Here is a 21029-nt window from a genome sequence, read left to right as displayed (position 1 = left end):
GCTGGCATGGAGCTTGATGCAGACCATCTGCAAATATTTGGCGAATGAAAGAATGGATCTTTTGAATTACCAACCTGGGAAACTTTTAGAAAAAGAAAATTTCAGGAGCTTGACATTAAGCTTGGTGGGAAGGAGGAGAAGAGGTCCACCAAAACCAGAACACAAGAAATAGTAAGAGCATTAGAACTTCTTATTTAGGGGCACCTGGGTGGCTCAGTAGGTTAAGCATTCAACTTCAGGTCATGTCATTATCTCACAGTTGGTGGAGTTGAGCCCCCTGTCAGGCTCTGTGCTGACAGCTCAGAGCCTGGAGCTTGCTTTAGATTCTGTGTGTTTCTCTCTCCCTCCCTCCCTCACACTCTCTCTGTCCTTGTCTCTCTCTCAAAATTAAATAAATACTTAAAATAAAAATGAGAAGGACTTCTTATTTTTAACTGTATTTTAGCTGCTAGAGAGGAGACTTCACCACTGTGTAGGGAGTGTGTTTCTCATAATTCTATCCTCTCAGGCTTTACTTTTGCTCTCCTTTTCAGCAATGCTAGATAGGATTCTTCTAGCACAAACACAGAAAGTCTCCAGAGATTATCTATTTCATCCCAATAACCAGAACAAGGCAGATAAATTTAAAAGTCCCCATTTATTTTAAAACCCAATGAATATATGCAATATTAAGCCTAATTCTGCAGAAATAAATGTCTGATTAGATGTTTTCTAAATGCTTTTCTTTTTGCCAGCAAATGCCCATTTCTATTTCATATCTTTATCACATGCAGTTGAAGTCCAGTTCTGCTGAAATTCTGAAACACATTAATACAATGAGAAATGCTTTTACTGGGAGCAAGTCATAATTTGCACATATAATGACTTTTATCTCTTAAGAAGTGGTATAGTTGGAAAATAACAGAAAGACCTAAATGATAAGAAAACACTGAAAGGTAGAAAATGTTTTGCTAGATTTTTTTAACATTCTAATTCCCTTTATTTTTCTTGTATAAAACTATGTGGTGGGACACCTAGGTGGGGCAGTCGGTGAAGCATCCAACTTTTGCTTTCTGCTCGGGTCATGATCTTTTGGTTCTGAGTTAGAGCCCTGTATTGGGCTCTGCACTGACAATGCCGAGCCTGTTTGGGATTCTGTCTTTCTCTCTGCCCCTTTCCCTGTTTGCATTCTCTGTATCTTTCAAAATAAAATAAATAAACATTAAAAAACAAACAAGGGGTGCCTAGGTGGCTCAGTTGGTTGAGTGTCCGACTTTGGCTCAGGTCATCATCTCACAGTTTGTGGGTTCGAGCCCCATGTTGAGCTCTATGCTGACGGTCATGATCTCAAGGTTTGTGAGTTTGAGCCCTGCATCCAGATGTGTGCTGACAGCTCAAAGCCTAAAGTCTATTTTGGAGTCTGTGTTTCCCTCTCTCTTTCTCTGCCCCTCCCTGGCCCTCATTGTCTCAATCTCAAAACTAAATAAACATTAAGATATTAAAAACAAACAAACTAACAAAAATCTATATAATGGCCACATCTGGAGCCTGTGTCTTCTGCACAGAGACTCTGAAGAGGGTCTTTCCAAGTTTTTCAGTGAACTCCTGATAAGGAGACATGGCAAACAGTCTCTTTCCAGAGCTCCAGAGTGAGACAGCTGTAGGTCTTGGAAATGACATCAGCAATGGTCTTGCAAAGTTGCCCAGTGTGGCAATGCATCTCCTGGTCAAGGTACAACAGTCATCAACCCCAGCCATCACCAGTAGCTTCTTGGACACAGGGGCTGAGAAGATGCCAGTGTCTCCGGGGGTAGGGGTGAAGTGCACCAGTACACAGCCACAACGGCCTGTCACATTGCAGAGCACTGTGTGTGGCTTCCCCATCTCGTTCCCCCAGTAGCCTTGTCACATGGGGACAATGGAAAGTTTAGCCAGGATGATGCCCCCACAGATGGCGGTGGTTACCTCCTTAGAGCACTTAACACTGAGACCAATGTGGTCAACATATTTTGCCAGATTTTTAAACAATATTGGCTTTCCTTTAACTCTTAGAATTGAATCAATATGTGATTTTGTTTGAACATATATATTAAGGTAACCAAAAAAAGTCAGTTCAGTCTATTTCCACTGTATAACTACTGAATAGATATTTAAAGGATATTATTTTGAGGTACTAAATTTATCAATATGTCTGGGACACAAACCAACCCCTCTTTCCCAGAAATGTTAGCAATATTAGTGTGTGAGAAGTCAAGGTGATGGAAAGGCCCGGGCTTCAGATTCTAATACATTACATTTATATGCTGCTTTTCCACTTCCTTACCCTCTTTTAAAATGGAAAGTGCAACATACAATTTTATATATTATATATATATATACATATGATATATGTAATCAGAAACAGAACCAAATTAACAGATTGATTTTGAGTACAAAACAAATAACTGGATAGGATGGATTTTGGATTTCAGGCTCTAGATTCAAAAACCCAACACAGAATTTTGGTTTGAGTCAATCCAAGATTTATTTTCAAATAGCAATGGTGACCTCGCAATGCTCTGTTATTAAGGGATTGGTGATGCTATGTGCTCGGGACCCTAGGTCGTGTAAACTGAGATCGCAGACCAACTTAATGTCACCCAGTGATTCAGACAGACTTCATAGTAACCCCAGTATATTGGAATCTGTTGAAGAGCTGGTGGGCACAAATCTATGCTTCTCGATAATTTCTCAGTTCATCAGGTTTTCAAAAGATTCACTATTAAAAGATTACTGCTGAATTGTTTCCTGGGATTACCACATAGCTACTTGACCCATATAAATAAAATTTAGCAATTTCTATAATTTATGAACTTGGTTTTTATATAAAAGTTCTCCAGATATTTGGAAATATTCTCCAGGTACCTGAGGAAGGGAAACATAAAAGATCATTACTGGGTGTTAGAAATGCTTGTATTGGAGGGGGCCAGATGGCGGAGAAGTAGGGAGCTCTGTAATTTTCCAACCCACATCTATGAAACTAAGAAGAACTGAAGCTACAATACTCTGATCTACAAGAGTGGGAGGAAAAGGCACAGAGTCTGCAAAGAAAACACTCTCAGGCATGAGTGAGTACAAACTGGGAAAGATAAAAATGGGCTGGAACCATGAGATATGGAGAGGAGGGAGTCTGATTCCGTGCAGATCATCAGAGAACGTGCAGAGCCACGGAGACGAGGGGAAGAGAAAGAGAGGCTGAAAACGTTCATAGAGCTGTCTCTAGAGAAGAGAAAAACCTCAGCCCTGGATGGAGAGGGATCTTATCACCCCATCTATAACTACGGGGCATGGGGTGAGAGATCCGTCCCCTTTAGCTAGCACGTTTTCCTTGGGCTCAGCACCCTGATCCATGATGGCTCCAGGAGAAACTGCTCCCCGATCCCCCTTACTCGATCCCCAGCTAGGAAGCCACGAGGTCTGCAGGAGTACATCTCATCTCTGGCGGTATCATTATAGTGCATGGACTAGCATTTGGAAATGAGGCAGGGCTTGGAAAATACAACTTGGCCAGGGAGAGCGGACCCAAAAAGTGGGTTGCAAAGCTTGGTTGAAGAAGGGATTGGGGAGCAGCCATTCTTCTCTCCATACCACCAGTGTGAGGCCTCCTGCAGTAACCCAAGAGAACTACCTACACCAAACCACACCCATCCTCGTGGGAGAGTTGCCTTTTTTTTTCTTTTTCTCCTCCCCCTTCCCCATCCCCCAGTCCTAAAAAGACCAACATTGATGCATTGCCATGATTACATCAATTCTTGCCATTCAGGTATATTTTCCCTTATCTCATTCTTATTTCTCCTCTCTGCCGGTTTTACGCTTTTAGGCTAAAACAAAAGTCTTTGCTGTTTTTGTCCCCCCTCTTTCCTTTCTTTCTTTTTTCTTTTCTTTTCTTTCATTTTTTTTTCTTTCCCTTTTGGTTTGCTTGTTTGTTTGATTTGTCTGTGAGTTTGCATGCTTTTGTTCCCTGTGTGTTTGTCTTTCTGTTTTCTTTTTCAGGGCTACCTCAAGAAACAAGCCAAAGTACACATGGTAGAGAGTCCCAAATATCACCGAGTAGGGAAGTAAAATAACCAAAGGCACAACAAGAGACACTGAGAGACACCATTAAAAGAACACTTCCTGGACAGTCAATGAGCCTTCTTTAATATAGCAATACTCACAGGTGCAGAGTGCATAACAAACTTTTAAATCTGACAAGAGACAGAAAGCTACCCAAAATGATGAAACGACCTCTTGGATTTCAATGTCTATTTCCTTCCCCAGATTGGGGAAGTTCTCAGTTATAATTTGATCAAGCACCCCTTCAACACCTTTCTCCCTTTCTTCTTCAGGAATTCCTATGATATGGATGTTGTTCCATTTGATTGTATCACTCAGGTCTCGAATTCTCCTTTGCTGCTCCTGGATCAATGTATCTCTCTTTTTATCAGCTTCCTCTTTTTCTATAATTGTGTCTTCTAATTCACCTATTCTCCTCTCTGCCTTTTCTATCCATGCAGTGGCCACCTTCATTTTATTATGCACCTCATTTATAGCATTTTTAAATTCATCATAACTATTTTTAAGATCCATAACCTTTGTAACAAGTGTCTCTGGTGTCTTATGGCTTTTTCAAGCCCGGTGATTAATTTTATGACTATTGATCTAAAATCTTGTGTGTTGCTTATATATGTTTTGTCCAATTCTTTAGCTGTCACTTCTTCCTGGAATTTCTTTGGAGTAGAGTTATTCCGTTTCACCAGTTTGGCTAGTTTTCTGTCTCTTGTCAGTTTTAAAAAGCTTGTGATGCTCTCTGGACCTGAAAGTACTGCTATATTAGAGGAGGCTCATAGATTGTCCAGCACTTGCCCATCCAGCGAGTATTCTTTTAATGATGTCCCTTGGTCTCTCTTGTTGTGACTTTGGTGATTTTATTTCCCTATTTGTGGTGATATTCGGGACACTCTGTCATGTGTACTTAGGTGTGTTTCTTGAGGTAGCCCTGGAAAGGAAGACAGACAGACAAACAAGCAGGGAACAAAAGCACACAAATGCACAAAGGACAGTGTTAAACCAGAAATCCCAGCTACAGATAAAAAAGCAGGGTAGAGGCAGTGCTGATGGAAGAGCACATACAGGGAGAGAAATGACAGGGGTGGAGAGAAAAAAATTGAACATTGATCAGGCAGAGAGACTAAAAGGCTTAATTCAGAGAGAGAGAAAAAGGAGAGTATGGCAGGAGGTGAGGAGGAACAAAAACGAAGATAATGTTACCCTGAGAAACTATATAGTCTGATTATTTCAGAGAGAGAAAAGAAGGTAACAAAGGAGGTGTAAAACATGCATCAAGAGAATGGATTAGATATGCCTGTTTAAGTAAACCGATAACCAGAATAACCAGTAGAGATATGGAGAGATAAGAATGAGATAAGGGAGAATATATCTGAATAGCAAGAATTGATCTAGAGTTAACCACAGCAATGCATCAGTTCTAGTCTTGGGGAGGGGCTGTCTGTTTTCAAAGCATCTATCTGGGCTCTGGTCAAAAAAAGCAGCTACCCAGCGCAGATGGGCATGGATTGGGGTAGGTTGGTCTCACCTCCATTGTGAGTGGAGCCCAACGTCGAATCTTTTTTCTTCTATTCATTCTCCCTTTGATAAAAGTAAAAGCATTGTATCAAGATTCAGTGCTCAACCACAGCTGGGCTGTAAGACTAGGCTTCATTGCTCTCAGAAGGCTTCTCTGCTTTAAAGCCGGAGGGCAGTTTAATTTCTAACGCATTTTTACAATTTAGCACCTAATAAATCACAGTTCCCTCTTCAAAGAGGATTTCCAGATATCTACTCACATCTCTACTTTAGGGGGAAAAAAGCATAGGGAAGCTGGTCCAATTCAGAAAAAGAAAAAAAGAAGTAGAAAGATTTATTTATGGTTCTTGCACAAGTATATTCTTACTAGCTTGCAGACAAAAACAAAGAAAAAAATCTTCAACCATGGGCTTTTTTCCTTCCCACCATCCCTCCCGCACATCATTTGCAAAATGCAAAAATTAACGAAAGACAGAAGCAACAAAGGTAATGATCTTAGAGACTGGTAATTAAGAGTAGGGGGTATCTGGAAGAGGTTGGGGTACCCAGAGAAAACAAAAGAAAGCGCGTGGGCATATTGATGGTTTTCCGTTTTGTTTTGTTTTGTTTTGTTTTGTTCTGTTTTGTTTGGCTCTTAGTGAAACTTATTTTATCTTTAAAACTATGAAAAGTAAAACAATAAAATCCAATTTTTCTTTTAACCTATTGGCAAAGATTGTATAAATTCTTTCCTGAATCAGGAAAATGTTCAATTCTGACTTTTTGTCTTTTTTTTTTACTGTATTTTCTTTACAATGGAATCTTTTTCTCCTGATTTTTTATATTTTTATGAGAGTTTCTTTCTCTTTCCAAAATGTACATATGCGCTTATTGGCATATGAAGAGAAGTCAAGAGAAAAGGGCAGAAAACAGGGTTTTGGGATATAAGGCAGAGAGGACTTATGATCCACAGTGATTTGAGGACTAAGGAAGGGGCTCACAGAGCTCTGAGTCTCAGAAAGACTAAGCTTGTTCTTCAGGTGGAGAGACAGGCCAGGTGGTGCACATCTGTCTCCCGGCAGGACTGGGCTGACCCTGAGCTCACCTGCACTGCTGGGGCGGGAGGAGGGGGGTGCATGGGTGCAGCCAAGGGAACCAGGAGAGCAGCTCCAGGGCTCAGCCACACCTGACAATAAAGGATGATGAGGGCATTGCAGATCATCAGGGTCTTGGGGACATAATCCCGGTTGGCAGGCTAGATCCTGACAGGCTAGATTATGGGCACTGTGAAGCCTGTGGCAGAAGACCAGAAAGAAGAAGAAGTCTGAGGCCGGCCCATTGGATGTGTTTGTTTTCTTCTGTTTTCCATGCTAAACGTGTCAAATTATCTGCAGGAAGGCAACAGTTTTGAACTTGAACATCAATGGTAACATATTTGCAGTGGTTTCCTGGAGCAAACTCTCCTCCCGGCTCTGGACTAACCAGTTCCTTCTATTCATTGCAAGAGTCAAGGCTGACCAAGGCCTCTTTTCCATGTGGTCTTCCATGCAGTCTCCTCTGCCATTCACTGCTTTACTATTGCGTTTAAATGAGCTTTCTGAGGGACAGAGTTGCTGGATCCTAGGTGAGCCACAAAATGCCTTTGTCACTCACAGGGGAATGCGGCTTTTCCTGGGCATAGACCCCTTAGGTTGGGTATTTGCTCTCCTGCTGTCTTTACTTAGTATCTTGCCATCTTCTAGCTTCTAGGTTTGTGATAGAAATATTTGATGCAGGGCTCCTGGGTGGCTCTGTTGGTCATGATCTCACAGTTCATGATCTCACAGTTCCTAGGTTCATGAATTTGAGCCCTGCATGGGGCTCTGGGCTGACAGAGCGGAGCTTGCTTTGGGATTCTCTGTCTCCCTCTCTCTCTGTCCCTCTCCCACTCATTCTCTGTCTCTGTCTCTCTCCCAAAATAAAAAATAAACTTTAAAAAATTGGATGCAAATGTGACATTTTTGCTTATTGTTAAGTAATTTCTCATAATTGGTACAAGCTTGCATAGTTGGGTTTCTTGCTGCTGCTGTTATTTTGTTTTGTTTTATTTTGGTGTCACTTAAAGCATTTAACTACAAACTCTTTTTTGTTTTCCCAGGACCTCAATGAACCCTTTCTATCTGCAAGTTTGAGCCTTTCACTTTTTAAAAAAATTTTGTTAATGTTTATTTATTTTTGAAAGAGAGAGAGAGAGAACAAGCAGGGGAGAAGCAAAGAGAGAGGAAAACATAGAATCCAAAGCAGGCTTCAGGCTCTGAACTGTTAGCACAGAGCCCGACGCAGGGCTCAAACTCATGAACTGTGAGATCATGATCTGAGCAGAAGTCCCACACTTAACCTACTGGGCCACCCAGGCCTCCTGAGACTTTCATTTTAAATATTGATTTTTTCTTTTCAGTGATCAGACCTCCTTCCATCTGGTCTTTAGTCTTCTCTCTGAATTTGCCCCCTAGGCCTTTGGATGGGTTCTCTGGGGCCTCTGTACTTTTCCTCATGGACTACATCTCTCCTTGTTTGCTCTGCATTATGTCTACTGCTCTTCCAAACATCCAGCTCTTACCTCAGCACTGACTCTCCTCAACACTCAGTTCCCTGCAGACTTTTTAAATGTGGAAACCATGGTATTGTAGTAACAAGGAGACTTTAAAATATTTATACTTATTTTTGAAAGAGAGAGAGCACTAGCAGGGGAGGGGCAGAGAGAGAGGGAGAAAGAGGATCCGAAGCAGGCTCTGCACTGATGGCAATGAGCCCAATGGGAGGCTCAAACTCACAAACTGGGAAATCATGACCTGAGCGAAAGTCTGGAGCTCCATTGATGCAGCCACCAGGCACCCAAGTAAAAGATTTTTAATCCTGCAATTCGATCTGCTTTAGTCTCTTATTTGTTTGTTTGTGTAAGAAGTTTTCTCTTTCTCAGCAGATCCATTTCCTTAGAGGTTGCCTGCCAGTTATGAGCATTCAGCCTGCACTTGCTTTTTCGGGCTGTCGAATCCTGTACGTGACTCTAGGATCACTTTTCCTTGTGAAAGTTAAGTTTCTGTCATCACCCACAGGGCACCCTAGAATGGCATCCACTCTCACTGTTGGCTGGGGACCCAGTGACCTGAAAGTTGCCATCTCCCTGCGGGGACCCTGGGAAGTCACCTCTGAGCATCCAGCCCTGGGGACCCTCACCCTCCGAGGTCCCAGAGTCAGAAGGAGCCGAGTCTCTGCGTGAGTCTCCCACAGTTTTGCTGGCCGCTGAGATGATTCTCCTGTGACTACACAGGCATGCCGATGTCTGCCTCTTCCCAGGACTACATGTGAGTCAGGTAGAACCCACAGGTCCCCCTGTGCTCCCTGCTCCCAGCTCAGAGCTTTAGGCCTTGGGCCTCTGCTCCAGTGACCCTTTGCTTCTCATTATTGTCAGAGCTGAACACTGCCCTGCTCTTTCCTCCTAAACCTGGCAGAGCGGCTCTGCAGGAAGCAGGTCCCTGGGGCCTGCTGTTGGCTGGGTTCCCCAGGCTGCTCTGCTTTGAGCACAGGGGTGAGGGGTGAGAGTTGGAAAGAAGAGCTGCAGCGGCACTGTCTACACAGCTCTGGGAGGGAGGCATCCTCAGGACAATGGAGAAGGCCTGGAGAATTTGAAATACAAAGCTTATGACAGGAATCTAGGAAAAGATAATGCATTCTAAGGGGAAAAAAGGATGGATGCGAGGAACTGGGAAGCAGTAAATTATATCGAGTTTGAGATGGGAGATGGGGGAGAAAAAGTGTAGCAAAAACTGATGACGAGGTCCACCCTAGGGGTCACGGGGAAAAGAGTGCTGTGACCAAGGAGGCACAGGGACCTAGGAGATGAGGTGGTGAGGTCACACAGTTCACAAAGTTTAGTCTGGGAGGGATGCCTTTGGACAGACAATATTGCTGGAGAACACAGGCTCTTGGATTAAGGTATATATATTATATATATAAATATTTATAAATAAATAAATAAATTTACTATCTTTATATTATAAAATATTTTCTATTTTTAAATATAAAAAATCCAATATCTTTTAAATATTACATACTTTATATTGTATATTTTATATTAGAATATATTACATATTTTATATATTAATATATAATTTTATATTTTATTATTATATTAATTATTTATTGTGCACATATTTAAGAATAAATTTATTTAAAAGTAAATTTATTTATGTATAAATACATAAATACATACATAATGTATACATATGTTTATTACTATGTTAATTATTTATTATTACATATACATATTTATAAATAAAATTTATTTATAAATATGCATATATAATGTATACACATATATTTACTTATTTTTAAAAAATTATGTAGTTTATTTATTTTTGAGACAGGGAGAGACAGAGCATGAGTGGGGGGAGGGCAGAGAGAGAGAGGGAGACACAGATGATAGGGGTGAGGTGCATTTTAGGCAGAACTGGGATAGAATCGTGGAGGCAGGCTGGGCAAGAAGGTCCTGCAGGCTGGGCCATGAGTCGAGAGAACTTGTTCAACCAGGTAAGAAAGAGATGAGAGGACCGTAAACGTTGGGGAAAGACTTCAAGAGGTGGCACCATTAGAAAAGCCAGCTGTGTTGTAATTCTGTTATAGAGAAAAGAAGAAGAAAATAAAAATTGAGTCTGGGACATTCAGGAGAGCTTTCGAGGTAAAAAGGGCATTTGGCAAAGACCGATATTTAGAAGATTGGGTTACTTCTCCAAGGTGCTCAGTTTTCCCTGATTTCTGCTCTCATGAATGGTTTGCCCCAAAGGGCCAAGCATGTTTGGATAAATTAGCACTTGGCTATTGCAAAATCACCAACCCCAGAAAAAAAAAAAACTAAAAATTTTTTCAACTAATACTAAACATGTCATTTTCACATACAAAGATCCATTGATAAACGTCAATCCTTGTAGAAATCTTTCAGTTTATCTACTATCTTTCAGTAGATTCTTTAGGGAATCTACTTTCCCAGAAGAAACAGCATGAGCTGTGAGCTCACATGGTCCTTATTCTTTCTCCTGACTCCGTTGGGTAATCAACGAACTATTCCCAGGTATCCTCATCTGTACATTGAACTAATCATACCAATCTCATGATATTTAATGATATAATTCATATAGAGGAGTAGAGGTCCTCACCTATAATTTGTGTTCCAAAAACAATAGCCACTAGTATTAATTCATGCTATTTCTCAGATGTAGAAATTAATTTAGCTATGAAAAGTCATTTCATAGAAATGGCTTAAACATACATAATATTTACAGCATATCAATCTGTTAGGACCTACAACACTATCTTAATAAATTACAAATATATTGTCTGCATCAAATATTAGTGTATGAATCCAATTGTTATAAGGAATAATGTTGTTAAATAACATATATTTTATATTCTCAAAAGTTAATGCTGAATCAACGTTATCTATAAGATATGGCCTCTTTTTAAAATCGAAGACTTGAGGGCACCTGGGTGGTTCAGTCAGGTAGGCATCTGACTTGGGCTCAGTACAGGACCTCACTGTTCATGAGTTTGAGCCCCGTGTCTGGCTCTGTGCTGACAGCTTAGAGCCTAGAGTCTGTTTGGGATTCTGTATTTCCTTCTCTCTCTGCCCCTCCCCTGCTCACACTCTGTCTCTCTCTCACTGTCTCTCAAAAATAAATAAACATTAAAAAATTAATAAGAAATAAAAAAATTGAAGAGCTAAAAATATTAGAATTTTAAAAACAAGTAAATAAATAGAAAAAAATGAAGAATAATGAGAGCATCCAATTTATATAAAAAGCACAATTTATTAATATAAAGGACATAAAACAGATATATATAGTCATTTGAGTTAGAACAATATGGATACAAACTTTCAAACTGAATTATCAGTTTCATAGAACTTGGAGGAAATACAAAGATAGAGTATTTCTATACCTCAGTAAGACTGAATTAAAAATAGAGCAAGTAAAAAATTTATCTTTGTGGGATTGAAATGACAATTTAAACCTGGCCATCTACAGAGACCTTAGGAGCAGATATAATTCATAAAGAACAAATTAGTTTCATTTTGCGGGTAAGCAACTAAAACCTAAGATATATTATTTTCCTATCCTATTTTTATATTGATAAATGCTCAAAGTCTATATTCAAATAGTTATTAAAATATTCACATCCATATATGATTTCTTGTCAAAATGCATCCTCATCCAACCATAAAAACTTCAGGGGAAAAACAAAATTCCCCTTCCTGAAGTCTTTAATGTTTCTTGGACCACAATTTTATCTTTCTTCTCAAGATAGCCCTGGAAAAGCAGTCTGAATGCAAAGCTCCTTGGCAAAATATACGCCTTTTAAAAGATACTCATTTAATATACAAGAAAAGAAAGAGGGAAAGAGGATAAAGCGGTTAGGATTTATAACTTCTAGGTTGAAAAAACGGATATCCGAAAGCCATTTGGCTTCCTTTACCCTGCTGATTAAAACCTTCATTTTAACCTTCATTAAGAATCAAGCACATTAATCGCTAAGCTGTTTTTACACAATTAATATTAACCTTCTTCAATCTTATCCCCGATTCCCTTGAAAAGCAATAGTTGAGTTTTATTTATTCAGGGTATTGAATCAGTATTTCATTTAAAACAGAACCGTATAAGTCTGTCTCTCTTTCTGTGAGATACAAACGTCCTGCTGATCTACATGCATAATGCTGTGTCATAGAGAAATCACAATTGTAAAACAATGCAGTCTTTAACAATGTCATTTTCAAGTAACTGCTGAATGGAAAAGATGCATGAATTATCTTAGAAAACATATGACTACACTTCCTTGAACGATCAAAGCATGGTGCATAATATCTCAGTCTGCTGAAATAGCTTATAGAAGCATACAGAGCCAGCGCACAGTTCCTGTGATAAACGTTCGGCAGTTAAGAGTGGCAAAACAATGTTCCCTTGGAGAACAGTGGGCATTTTAGTCATTGGCATGGCTTTATCAGTAAAGCTAAAAACTAGACACAATCCTACACATACTGACTTCTGGAGTACACGCTCGGTGACTTCTTTTCTGTGTGATAGCTTTTGTGGGTTGTGCGATGGGAAGGTACGGAGTGTCTGTAGCTCCTGCTCTGTCCACTGGCACAAGAAACACAGCAGAACAGTGCCCCTCCAACTATCAGCACCAGCGCGGTGGTCCAGCCTATGTAGAGAGCCTCTCCAAGTTCGTGTTTTTGGGCGCTCTCCACTATCGGGTTGTAGAACTCTCTGATGATGGAATTGGCAACCCAGCTCACCGGGATCAGCACCAGGAGACCGGTGACAATGAAGAGAATTCCGGCCGTTAGCAAGATGTGGCCCTTCACCTTCTCGTCGTCCCCGGTGCACCTGGTGCACTTCATACCCAGGACGGCAGTCATGAAAGCCAGGAAGGACAGCACGGAAGCCGCACACATCAGCCCTCTGGATGCCTGCAGGTCCGGAGAGAGGGCCAGCAGGGAGTCATAAACTTTGCACTGCATCCTGATGTTGGCTTGCCGCACGCAATTCATCCACAGTCCTTCCCAGAAGTTTTCAAAAACCACAATGTTGCTTCCAATGAAGGCAGACACTCTCCACTGAGGCATGATCGTGACGGCCAACGTGCCCACCATGCCAATGCCACCAAGCATCAGTCCAGCGATTTGCAGAGCGTAGGTAGCCATGATCCTCTGGGATGGGTATTCTCCCACTAAACTCCTGAGCCTGTAGAGTTGTTCTGAAGCAGGTTTCTCTGTGCCTCTGTAGAGAACAGTTTTCCTGTAGCAATGAACTCAGAGCCCAGTGGTTTTTCAAAGAGCTGCCTGGCGACTTCTAGCTAGATTAAATCCAGTGCAGGCTGGCTGAGCAGCAACCCCCCCCCCCCCCCCCCCCCCCCCCCCCCCCCCCCCCCCCCCCCCCCCCCCCACTCATACACGCACACACACATTGACTAGGACAGGTAAACTTACAAATCAGGTGGGGCAACTTTCTTGGCCAATAAGAGGGGGGATGGTAACTCAGGTGTGTCTAAACCGACAAGAGATACTTGGAATGACTGGCCCTGCACATAAACATTCTTTGTACTTCTCTGTTTTCCAAGAAGACAGCAGTGTGTTTACCTGTGGGCATAATTATGAATGTTTGCACAATCATCGAGAAATGCACCAACCTCTTGCAAACATCAAAGGTGTACTTTGTACAGGCAATTCTGAAACTCTTTATAAGAGCTGCTGTGATCAAGGTACAAAATAAAATATCTACCTCAGGAATTGGCTAGGACTGTCAAAATGCCAACGTGAAAGGAGAGCAGGGGATTGCTAGATTGCTCATACCTGGGAAACCACATTCTTTGGGACACATGTGATCCATACCATTGATTAATTTATCTACAACCTCAAAGCCAGCTCTACCGTGGTGAAGTCAGGGAACAGATCACACCAAAGGACAAAATCAAATGAAAGTAACTAAATATAAAAGGTTGGAGGCACCTGGGTGGCTCAGTCAGTTAAGCGTCCAGCTTTGGCTCAGGTCACGATCTCATGGTTTGTGGATTTGAGCCTCGCATGGGGCTCTGTGCTGACAGCTCAGAGCCTGGAGCCTGTTTCAGATTCTATGTGTGTCTCTCTCTCTCTGACCCTCCCCTGCTCGCACTGTCTCTCTCTGTCTCTCAAAAAAATAAATAAATACAAGGTTGTCCTCTTCCATGGCACCAAACACATATTGTTCTTTTTTGACCCAGGAGAATTACTTATTGGTATTTTCCTGATAATCTTGATTTGTAAGAAAAACATTTGCAAAAGCAATGAATTCATCCACATGATTATTTTATGTAGCAAGTACTCACAAAAACAATGGAAGAAGTGATTTACAGGTTTAGCTTCTTTTGTGGCTCTGTCTTTGCTGCTCTGTCTTCTTAAACTAAAGGAACTAAAATTTTTCAGATGGTACAAGAGTCCTGCATCTATATAAATGGCTGATATTTCTATAGAAAATATTTACAGAATAAGTTGATGGATTTATTGAACTGAATTATATTAGGTGTTAACTAAACTGGTTTTAAAACTGTTTTTTTTTTAATGTTTATTTATTTTGCGAGAGAGAGTAAAACAGAGCATGAGGAGGGGAGGTGCAGAGAGAGATGGAGACACAGAATCTGAAGCAGGCTCCAGGCTCTGAGCTGTCGGCACAGAGTCCAATGGGAGTTTGAATTCATGAACCCTGAGATCATGACGTGAGCTGAAGTCAGACACTCAACTGACTGAGCCATCCTGGCGCCCCTAAACTGGTCTTTAACCCATATCTTCAGGGGGCGATAGAAGCCTCTAAATGTAAGGTAATTTGAACTGTCTCTTCTCAAAATAATGATGTTGACATTGGTGGTACTGAAATAAACACATGCTGATTCAGGAAATCTCCACTAGCAATTTTCTCTGGAGATCCTCTGAAGTGTCCTCTTTTCTCAACTCTGAAGCTGTACTTTAATCTTATCTTTACATCAAAAAACCAGCCTTTTTTAAATGTTTCTTTTTATTTATTTTTGAGAGACAGAGAAAGAGTGAGCAGGGAGGAGTCAGAGAGAGAGGGAGACACAGAATCCGAAGACAGGCTCTGGGCTTTGAGCTAGCTGTCAGCCCAGAGCCAGAAGTGGGGCCAAACCCAAGGACTGTGAGATCATGACTGGAGCCAAAGTCTGACACCCAACCTACTGGGCCACCCAGGTGCCCCAAAACCAGTCTTTTTTTTTTTTTAACAGTTTTACTTCTTCCCTGTTTCCTTGTACTACCTGAAATCTGAGTATGGGGGAAAGTATTTCTTGTTCACTTATTAAACTCTGAGATTTTAATGGTTCCAGAAAAATCTGGGTAGTTTACAGAGGTTCTTGGAACAAAAATGGTACATGGTAGGGAAAGGAAGAGGAAGATGCCTGTGTGAACTATCTTGGGAAAACAAATAAAACAAAAGAAGTGGATAGTAGTCCAAGTTTTTATTTTAATAGACTAGACAGGTTGAAAGTTAAAAAACTCAACACTCAATATTTACAGTAATTTCTTCAGTCCTTAGTTAAGGACTAAACCAGAGGGTGTCCCTTATGCTGAAAGAAATATCTAGTATTTTCTCCTTCAGGCTTGTATTAGGTAGGGATTTGTGGTAGAGAGGGAATTAGGTTGAACTTGGAAAAATAATCTTCAATCCACAGTAAAAAAGTTGAAATTAAAACAGCAATTTTTTTAATCTCTAATTGCCAATCTGGGAAATGGGGATGACTGATGGACTTGGAAAATGGAAAAAGAATGGCATAGATAGTTGAATTAATGACAAACTGAAATGTAAATACATAAGGGTGTGTGTGTGTGTTTATTAGATATATATCAAAATTTATGTATATCAAATAAAAATTTCTTTTCTAAATTCATGCATGACATATTTTTTAAAAGCTTTGTTTAGATATTGCTGAATATCCACATAAAACTGAGAAATTTGAGCAGTGCCTCGGTTGCTCAGTCAGTAAGCATCTAACTCTTGATTTCAGCTCAGGTCATGAGCTTGTGAGTTCAAGCCCCACATCAGGGCTGATAGTGAATAGCTTCCTTGGGATTCCCTCTCCTCTCTCTCTCTTCCCCTTCCCCACTCATGCTCCTCACGCTCTCTCTTTCTCAAGGTAAATAGATGAAGTTTTAAAAAATGGGAAAATTTAAGACAAAAATAGAAAATTGCACATGTGAGAGCCTCTGTCTTCATAGGAGGTGCCTCTCAGGTTCACACAGATGTACCTGTTAGCTTTGTGTACTAGCACATCTATCCTCCCTTAGGCACCAAGCTTTACCAGGACGTTATTTCACACAAAAATATTTTCCTCATTTCAAAAATATTAGTACTTTACCACTAAAATTGTCCTGGCCAAAAGATTAAGATCAGAATGAGAAACCAGCCCTGGGTTGACATTAGAATAATTATGGAGTTAGCTGTCCTAGCAAGAACTAGCCCAGGGCATCCAGAGAGGTTTCTTATCACACAGTGATCCAGTTAACCCCATGATATTTTGAAATAACTGTGCCCTGAAGGTTGTAGGAAATGAGAAAGACAGGAAAAAATAGTAATACTGAGTTTGTAGGGACAGAGAGACCTAAATTCAGAGATTAAACAGTCAAGTTAACTGTATACCTGCTTTTCTATAATATTATGTCTCTGAAATGACTAACTTGCTTGCAATACTCAGAAAGCGATAACGGTTACAGAATAAACAGATTGATAACATTTCGGCTGTTCAGAACTATAGAGCAACCTACACAGATTATTCTATAATCTGTACTTCCATTTCTATGAAAAAAGCACAAGATTACCAAGAACCCATTGAAGAAGAGCATGTTCATGTTGACCCACTGTGCTTTCTCTCCGGAGATCGATCTCTCTCTCTCTCTCTCTCTCTCTCTTTTGGCCTATATTATCAGAAGCATGATTAAGGTTTAGCAATTAAATTTACTATACTAAATTCAGCCCTGACAACTATATAATACATGCAAGTGCTTTCCCTTTATAAATGAAAACACACAATGTCACTGTCAGGCTGCCCTTGGTATTCGTATTTCTATAGCAATCTTTAGCCAACAATCCTTGAATCTGGGGCTTCTATCAATTTTTATCATTACTTGAATTAATCTTTGTTCCTGCTCGTTAAAGCAGTTGCCAATTTCTATTGTTTTGTGGGTTTGCTTTTGTATTTATTTTTCTCTGTTGTGTTGACAGTTTTCAACCGGTATTTATTTTTAATTATTTTTCATTGTTAATTAACTGTACTTGGCTGATCATTTTGTCCTGAGGAAACAGGAGAACATATCAATAGATCTCTTTGTGTGTGGTTCCCCAAAATAATATTATGCATTGCTACATGTTCTTGAGCTATCATTGAATTTGTCCTATTTGTTCTCTGTTCTCAAAGTGCTGTATCAGCAGTTTCCTCCATTTTCACCAACTCTATGGTTTATACGTAAATGCTCTGCTTAAAAATGAACTCCTTCCTGTAAAATAATTATCAAGTGTCTCAGTCACTTCACCCAGCTTTAACACAATACACTGGACTGGGAGCTTAAATAACAAAAATTAATTTTTCACAGTTCTAAATGCTGGGAAGTCTGAGATCAGAAGACCAGATGGTAGAGTTCTGGGCAGAGCCTTATTTCTGGTTTGAAAATGGCCATTTTCTTGCTCTGCCTGGCAGAGGGAGAGAGATCTATTCTTTTTCTCTTCTTGTAAGGACACTGATCACATCATGAAGCTCTACCCTCATGATCTCATCTAAACCCATTCTCTTCTCAAAGGCCCTACCTCTTAACTACCACCACATGAAGGGGTAGGATTTCAAATGTTAATTTTGGGGGGGAACAAGGCTGGAATCCATAACATTTAGATACTAGAAAATCCAATTAATTTAATCCATATCTGAAGGGTTTATTTTTATTGCCTCAGGAATTCTTTTTATTCCAGGACCCCCACTTGCCCCCCAAAACCCCGCATAAATATAACCAAAAAAAACCTGTGGCAATCATAATTACTGAAATATTTATATCTTTCTTCTACTTTCCATTGAATTTTTAAAAATGAAAATCTGGGCTGCACTGAATTCTGACATATTTGAGGAGACAGGTACAATGCTTTATCGAGCATAGTACATTTGATAGCCCCAGAACTGGAAATGTAGGGAAATAATTCTTTAAAATTAAGCTATACACTTAATTTTTGTGGGAATTAATGAGTACTTTCTATGAACAGAATTGACATGCAGTGCCCTAAGTCTAATGAGTTGGGAAAACTTTTTAAGGGAGCTGGAATTTGCTAGTAATAATAACCAGTGAGTATTAAATGTGGCCCGTGCCAAAGGTTCCATATATGCCCAACAGTTTATGTTTAAAACATCCCTGGCAAGCATCCTTTTCTAATTGAATACATTAAAACACAACAGAGATTTTGCTTTTTCTAAGGCTACTTACTTTTGTTTGCTTAATCGTCACAACTAGAACCCAGATTTGGACCTGGGTATGTCTACTGTCTGCCCCCAAACCAAAATAGCAGCAACAACAAAAACAACAGAAAAACAAAACAGAGAAAGGGAATTTCTTATGACCTATATGGTCAAAGTTAATAAAAACAACAAAATCTGTTCAACACATTTTCCCCTTACTAGACGCTGCTGTAAACTACTTACATGACCAAGCTTTGTGGGGTTTTTCCCCCCAAGTATCTGATACACTGTGATTTGCATTCTATTTCTTTAGATACTCTGTTCAGAGACATTTTTACTGGGGGCAATCACACCACGATTATTCTTTATTTAGAGTTTCTGAGTCCCCACAATGGCCACCATTGTTACTCCTTGCTTACCAATCTCTCATTCTCATCTCCATCTTTATCGTTTTATACTTCCGGACTTGGTCATGGTACTTAATGAATGATCTAACCACTGCCAAACATACTTTTGGCTAAAATAAGAATTAAACAAAGTCAGTGCAATGAAACAAACAGCCTCAGGTATCCGTGCCCTCAGCTAATTGTGATACAGGCCAACTTCCCTTTGTGTTTTGCAGAGACATATTAGTGGCCCTCAAAGGCATGATGCCATTGTTACCTTCATTAGTCCACTAGAATGTTCTTTTCAGTGACTCACCAACGCCTCTCTTACCTTTGATCAAAAGCCAAAATCAAAACCTTTTTAAGTTGCATAAACTGCATTCCACACAGTTATTTGGGGATTGTTTGTGAGATAATTTTTTAATCTATTTATTCCCTGTCATAATCCTTTCTGTTGAAATGTAAAGGATGATGTGCACCTTCTAATGATGAGAATGGAGGGTCTATGACAGAATTGAGACACAAAATCATCTTCTTCCTTAAGAAGGGAGATAAATTTCTGGCCTGGTGGAGACATCAAGCAGGACTAGGAATGATAGCATCAGGTCATGAATAGGGCCAACATAGAACATGGCTCCTAATTGTTTTTTTTGAATCCATAGCAATTCACATCAAGTTTAAGTTAGGTTATTTATAAAACATTAAAAAAATTAAAAAAAATAGGGGCGCCTGGGTGGCTCAGTCAGTTAAGCCTCCAACTTCGGCTCAGGTCAGATCTCACGTTCATGGGTTCGAGCCCTGCGTCAGGCTCTGTGCTGACAGCTAGCTCAGAGCCTGGAGCCTGCTTCCAGTTCTGTGTCTCCTTCTCTCTCTGCCCCTCCCCCTCTCATGCTCTGTCTCTCTCTGTATCAAAAATAAATAAAACATTTAAAAAATTTTTTAAAAGTTAGGTTATTTATGAAAAGGAAGAGAAAGAAAAATGCATATAGGCTAATATCATCAATATGACTCCAAACACCTAACACAATATATTTTAAGAAATACTACTTTAACACTATTATGTTAATCATGAGAACCATCTAATAATTAGGTTATGTTAACAATTAAGATTATTAAGTGGTACAATTGATTCTATGATCTGAGCCTCCCATATTAGAACAGCACTATCATTGTGTCAATTTTACTGAGGAAACTGAGACTTAACAAGTTTAAGTAACTCTCCCAAGGACTCACAACTAACAAGTAGAAAGGCCAGTTGAGGAACTCAAGCCTTCAGACACCGAAGGCCATGTTGTTTATCCACTAGGTCATAGATCTGGCTCTAAAGCTAATTCACCACTTGCATCATTTCATAGCTTTATCTCTTGCTGTTCTCTGGAATAATGCTCCATACACTACGGGTTTTCAACAGCATTTTGAACAGGGTGAAGAGAAATAAGCTGTCTCTATTTCTTACAATACAAGCCATTGTTCAATATGAGAAATCATAAGGTGGAAATTTATGAGTGAAAAGGCCACTTACATAGAACACACACATGCACACACACACACACACACACACACACACACACACACACACGACCTTATGGGAACACAAAAAATGACTTGCTCTTGTAAAGTTGGAGTTAACAGGACAGGGTAAAGTAATTAACCAGGCAAATAGAGCTAAGCCATGTTACTGATTAATTTACAAAACAATTAACTTTCCACTTAAAATTCAAATTAAGATTCTGTCTGCCTTAGGCAACCAGTGTTTGCAAATTTGAATAGGGTTAGACATTAAGTGCCTTACTTAAAGCAACTCCAGACCTCAGGAGTAAGAATATTATTGAAACAAGCATGGCCTGATATCTTGGTTTTCAGTTATTGAAAAAAAAGGCAGAAATATTACAATATATTATGACATACTGGACTTACTAATGTCTTTTCAATAGAATATGAGGAAAAGTTGAAGTTGTGCAAATTTTTATCTCAAATCTTGATAGAGATTTTGTGATTTTTGCAAAATTTTCAGAATTACATCTCAAAACATCTGCTGAACATTTCCACTATGTATAGGGCACCATGATGGAC

General features: G+C 39.9%; 1 protein-coding gene and 1 pseudogene across 2 annotated transcripts; both read right to left on the bottom strand.

Annotated features, from left to right (window-relative positions):
- Positions 1–1503: 1503 nt before the first annotated feature.
- On the bottom strand, positions 1504–3479 carry LOC115291079 (annotated as a pseudogene).
- Positions 3480–10050: 6571 nt separating this feature from the next.
- CLDN8 (claudin 8) lies at positions 10051–13323 on the bottom strand. 2 transcript variants are annotated; one of them, XM_029940649.1, is made up of 2 exons: positions 12634–13323; positions 10051–10215 (listed from the first exon to the last, which is right to left on the bottom strand). In XM_029940649.1, exons 1-2 carry the CDS (start codon positions 13295–13297, stop codon positions 10190–10192), a joined length of 690 nt encoding a protein of 229 aa, XP_029796509.1. In that variant the 5' UTR covers positions 13298–13323; the 3' UTR covers positions 10051–10189. The 2 variants fall into 2 exon arrangements, with proteins under 2 accessions (XP_029796509.1, XP_029796510.1); XM_029940650.1 differs by lacking the exon at positions 10051–10215 and having other exon boundaries at positions 12570–13323.
- Positions 13324–21029: the final 7706 nt, after the last annotated feature.

The sequence above is a fragment of the Suricata suricatta genome, chromosome 5 (assembly GCF_006229205.1).
Source record: "Suricata suricatta isolate VVHF042 chromosome 5, meerkat_22Aug2017_6uvM2_HiC, whole genome shotgun sequence".
Taxonomy (NCBI): domain Eukaryota; kingdom Metazoa; phylum Chordata; class Mammalia; order Carnivora; family Herpestidae; genus Suricata; species Suricata suricatta.
The sequence above is the reverse complement of the archived record's forward strand: the minus strand, read 5'-3'. Positions and strand labels throughout refer to the sequence as shown.

Bases quoted from the DNA above. Each gene is read 5' to 3' on its own strand.
- CLDN8 (XM_029940649.1), bottom strand. From the start codon at position 13,297: ATGGCTACCTACGCTCTGCAAATCGCTGGACTGATGCTTGGTGGCATT. The intron at 10,216-12,633 runs GTCAGTATGTGT...TCTCTATAACAG, and splicing joins ACCGAGCGTGTACTCCAGAA to AATTACAACACAGCTGGCTT.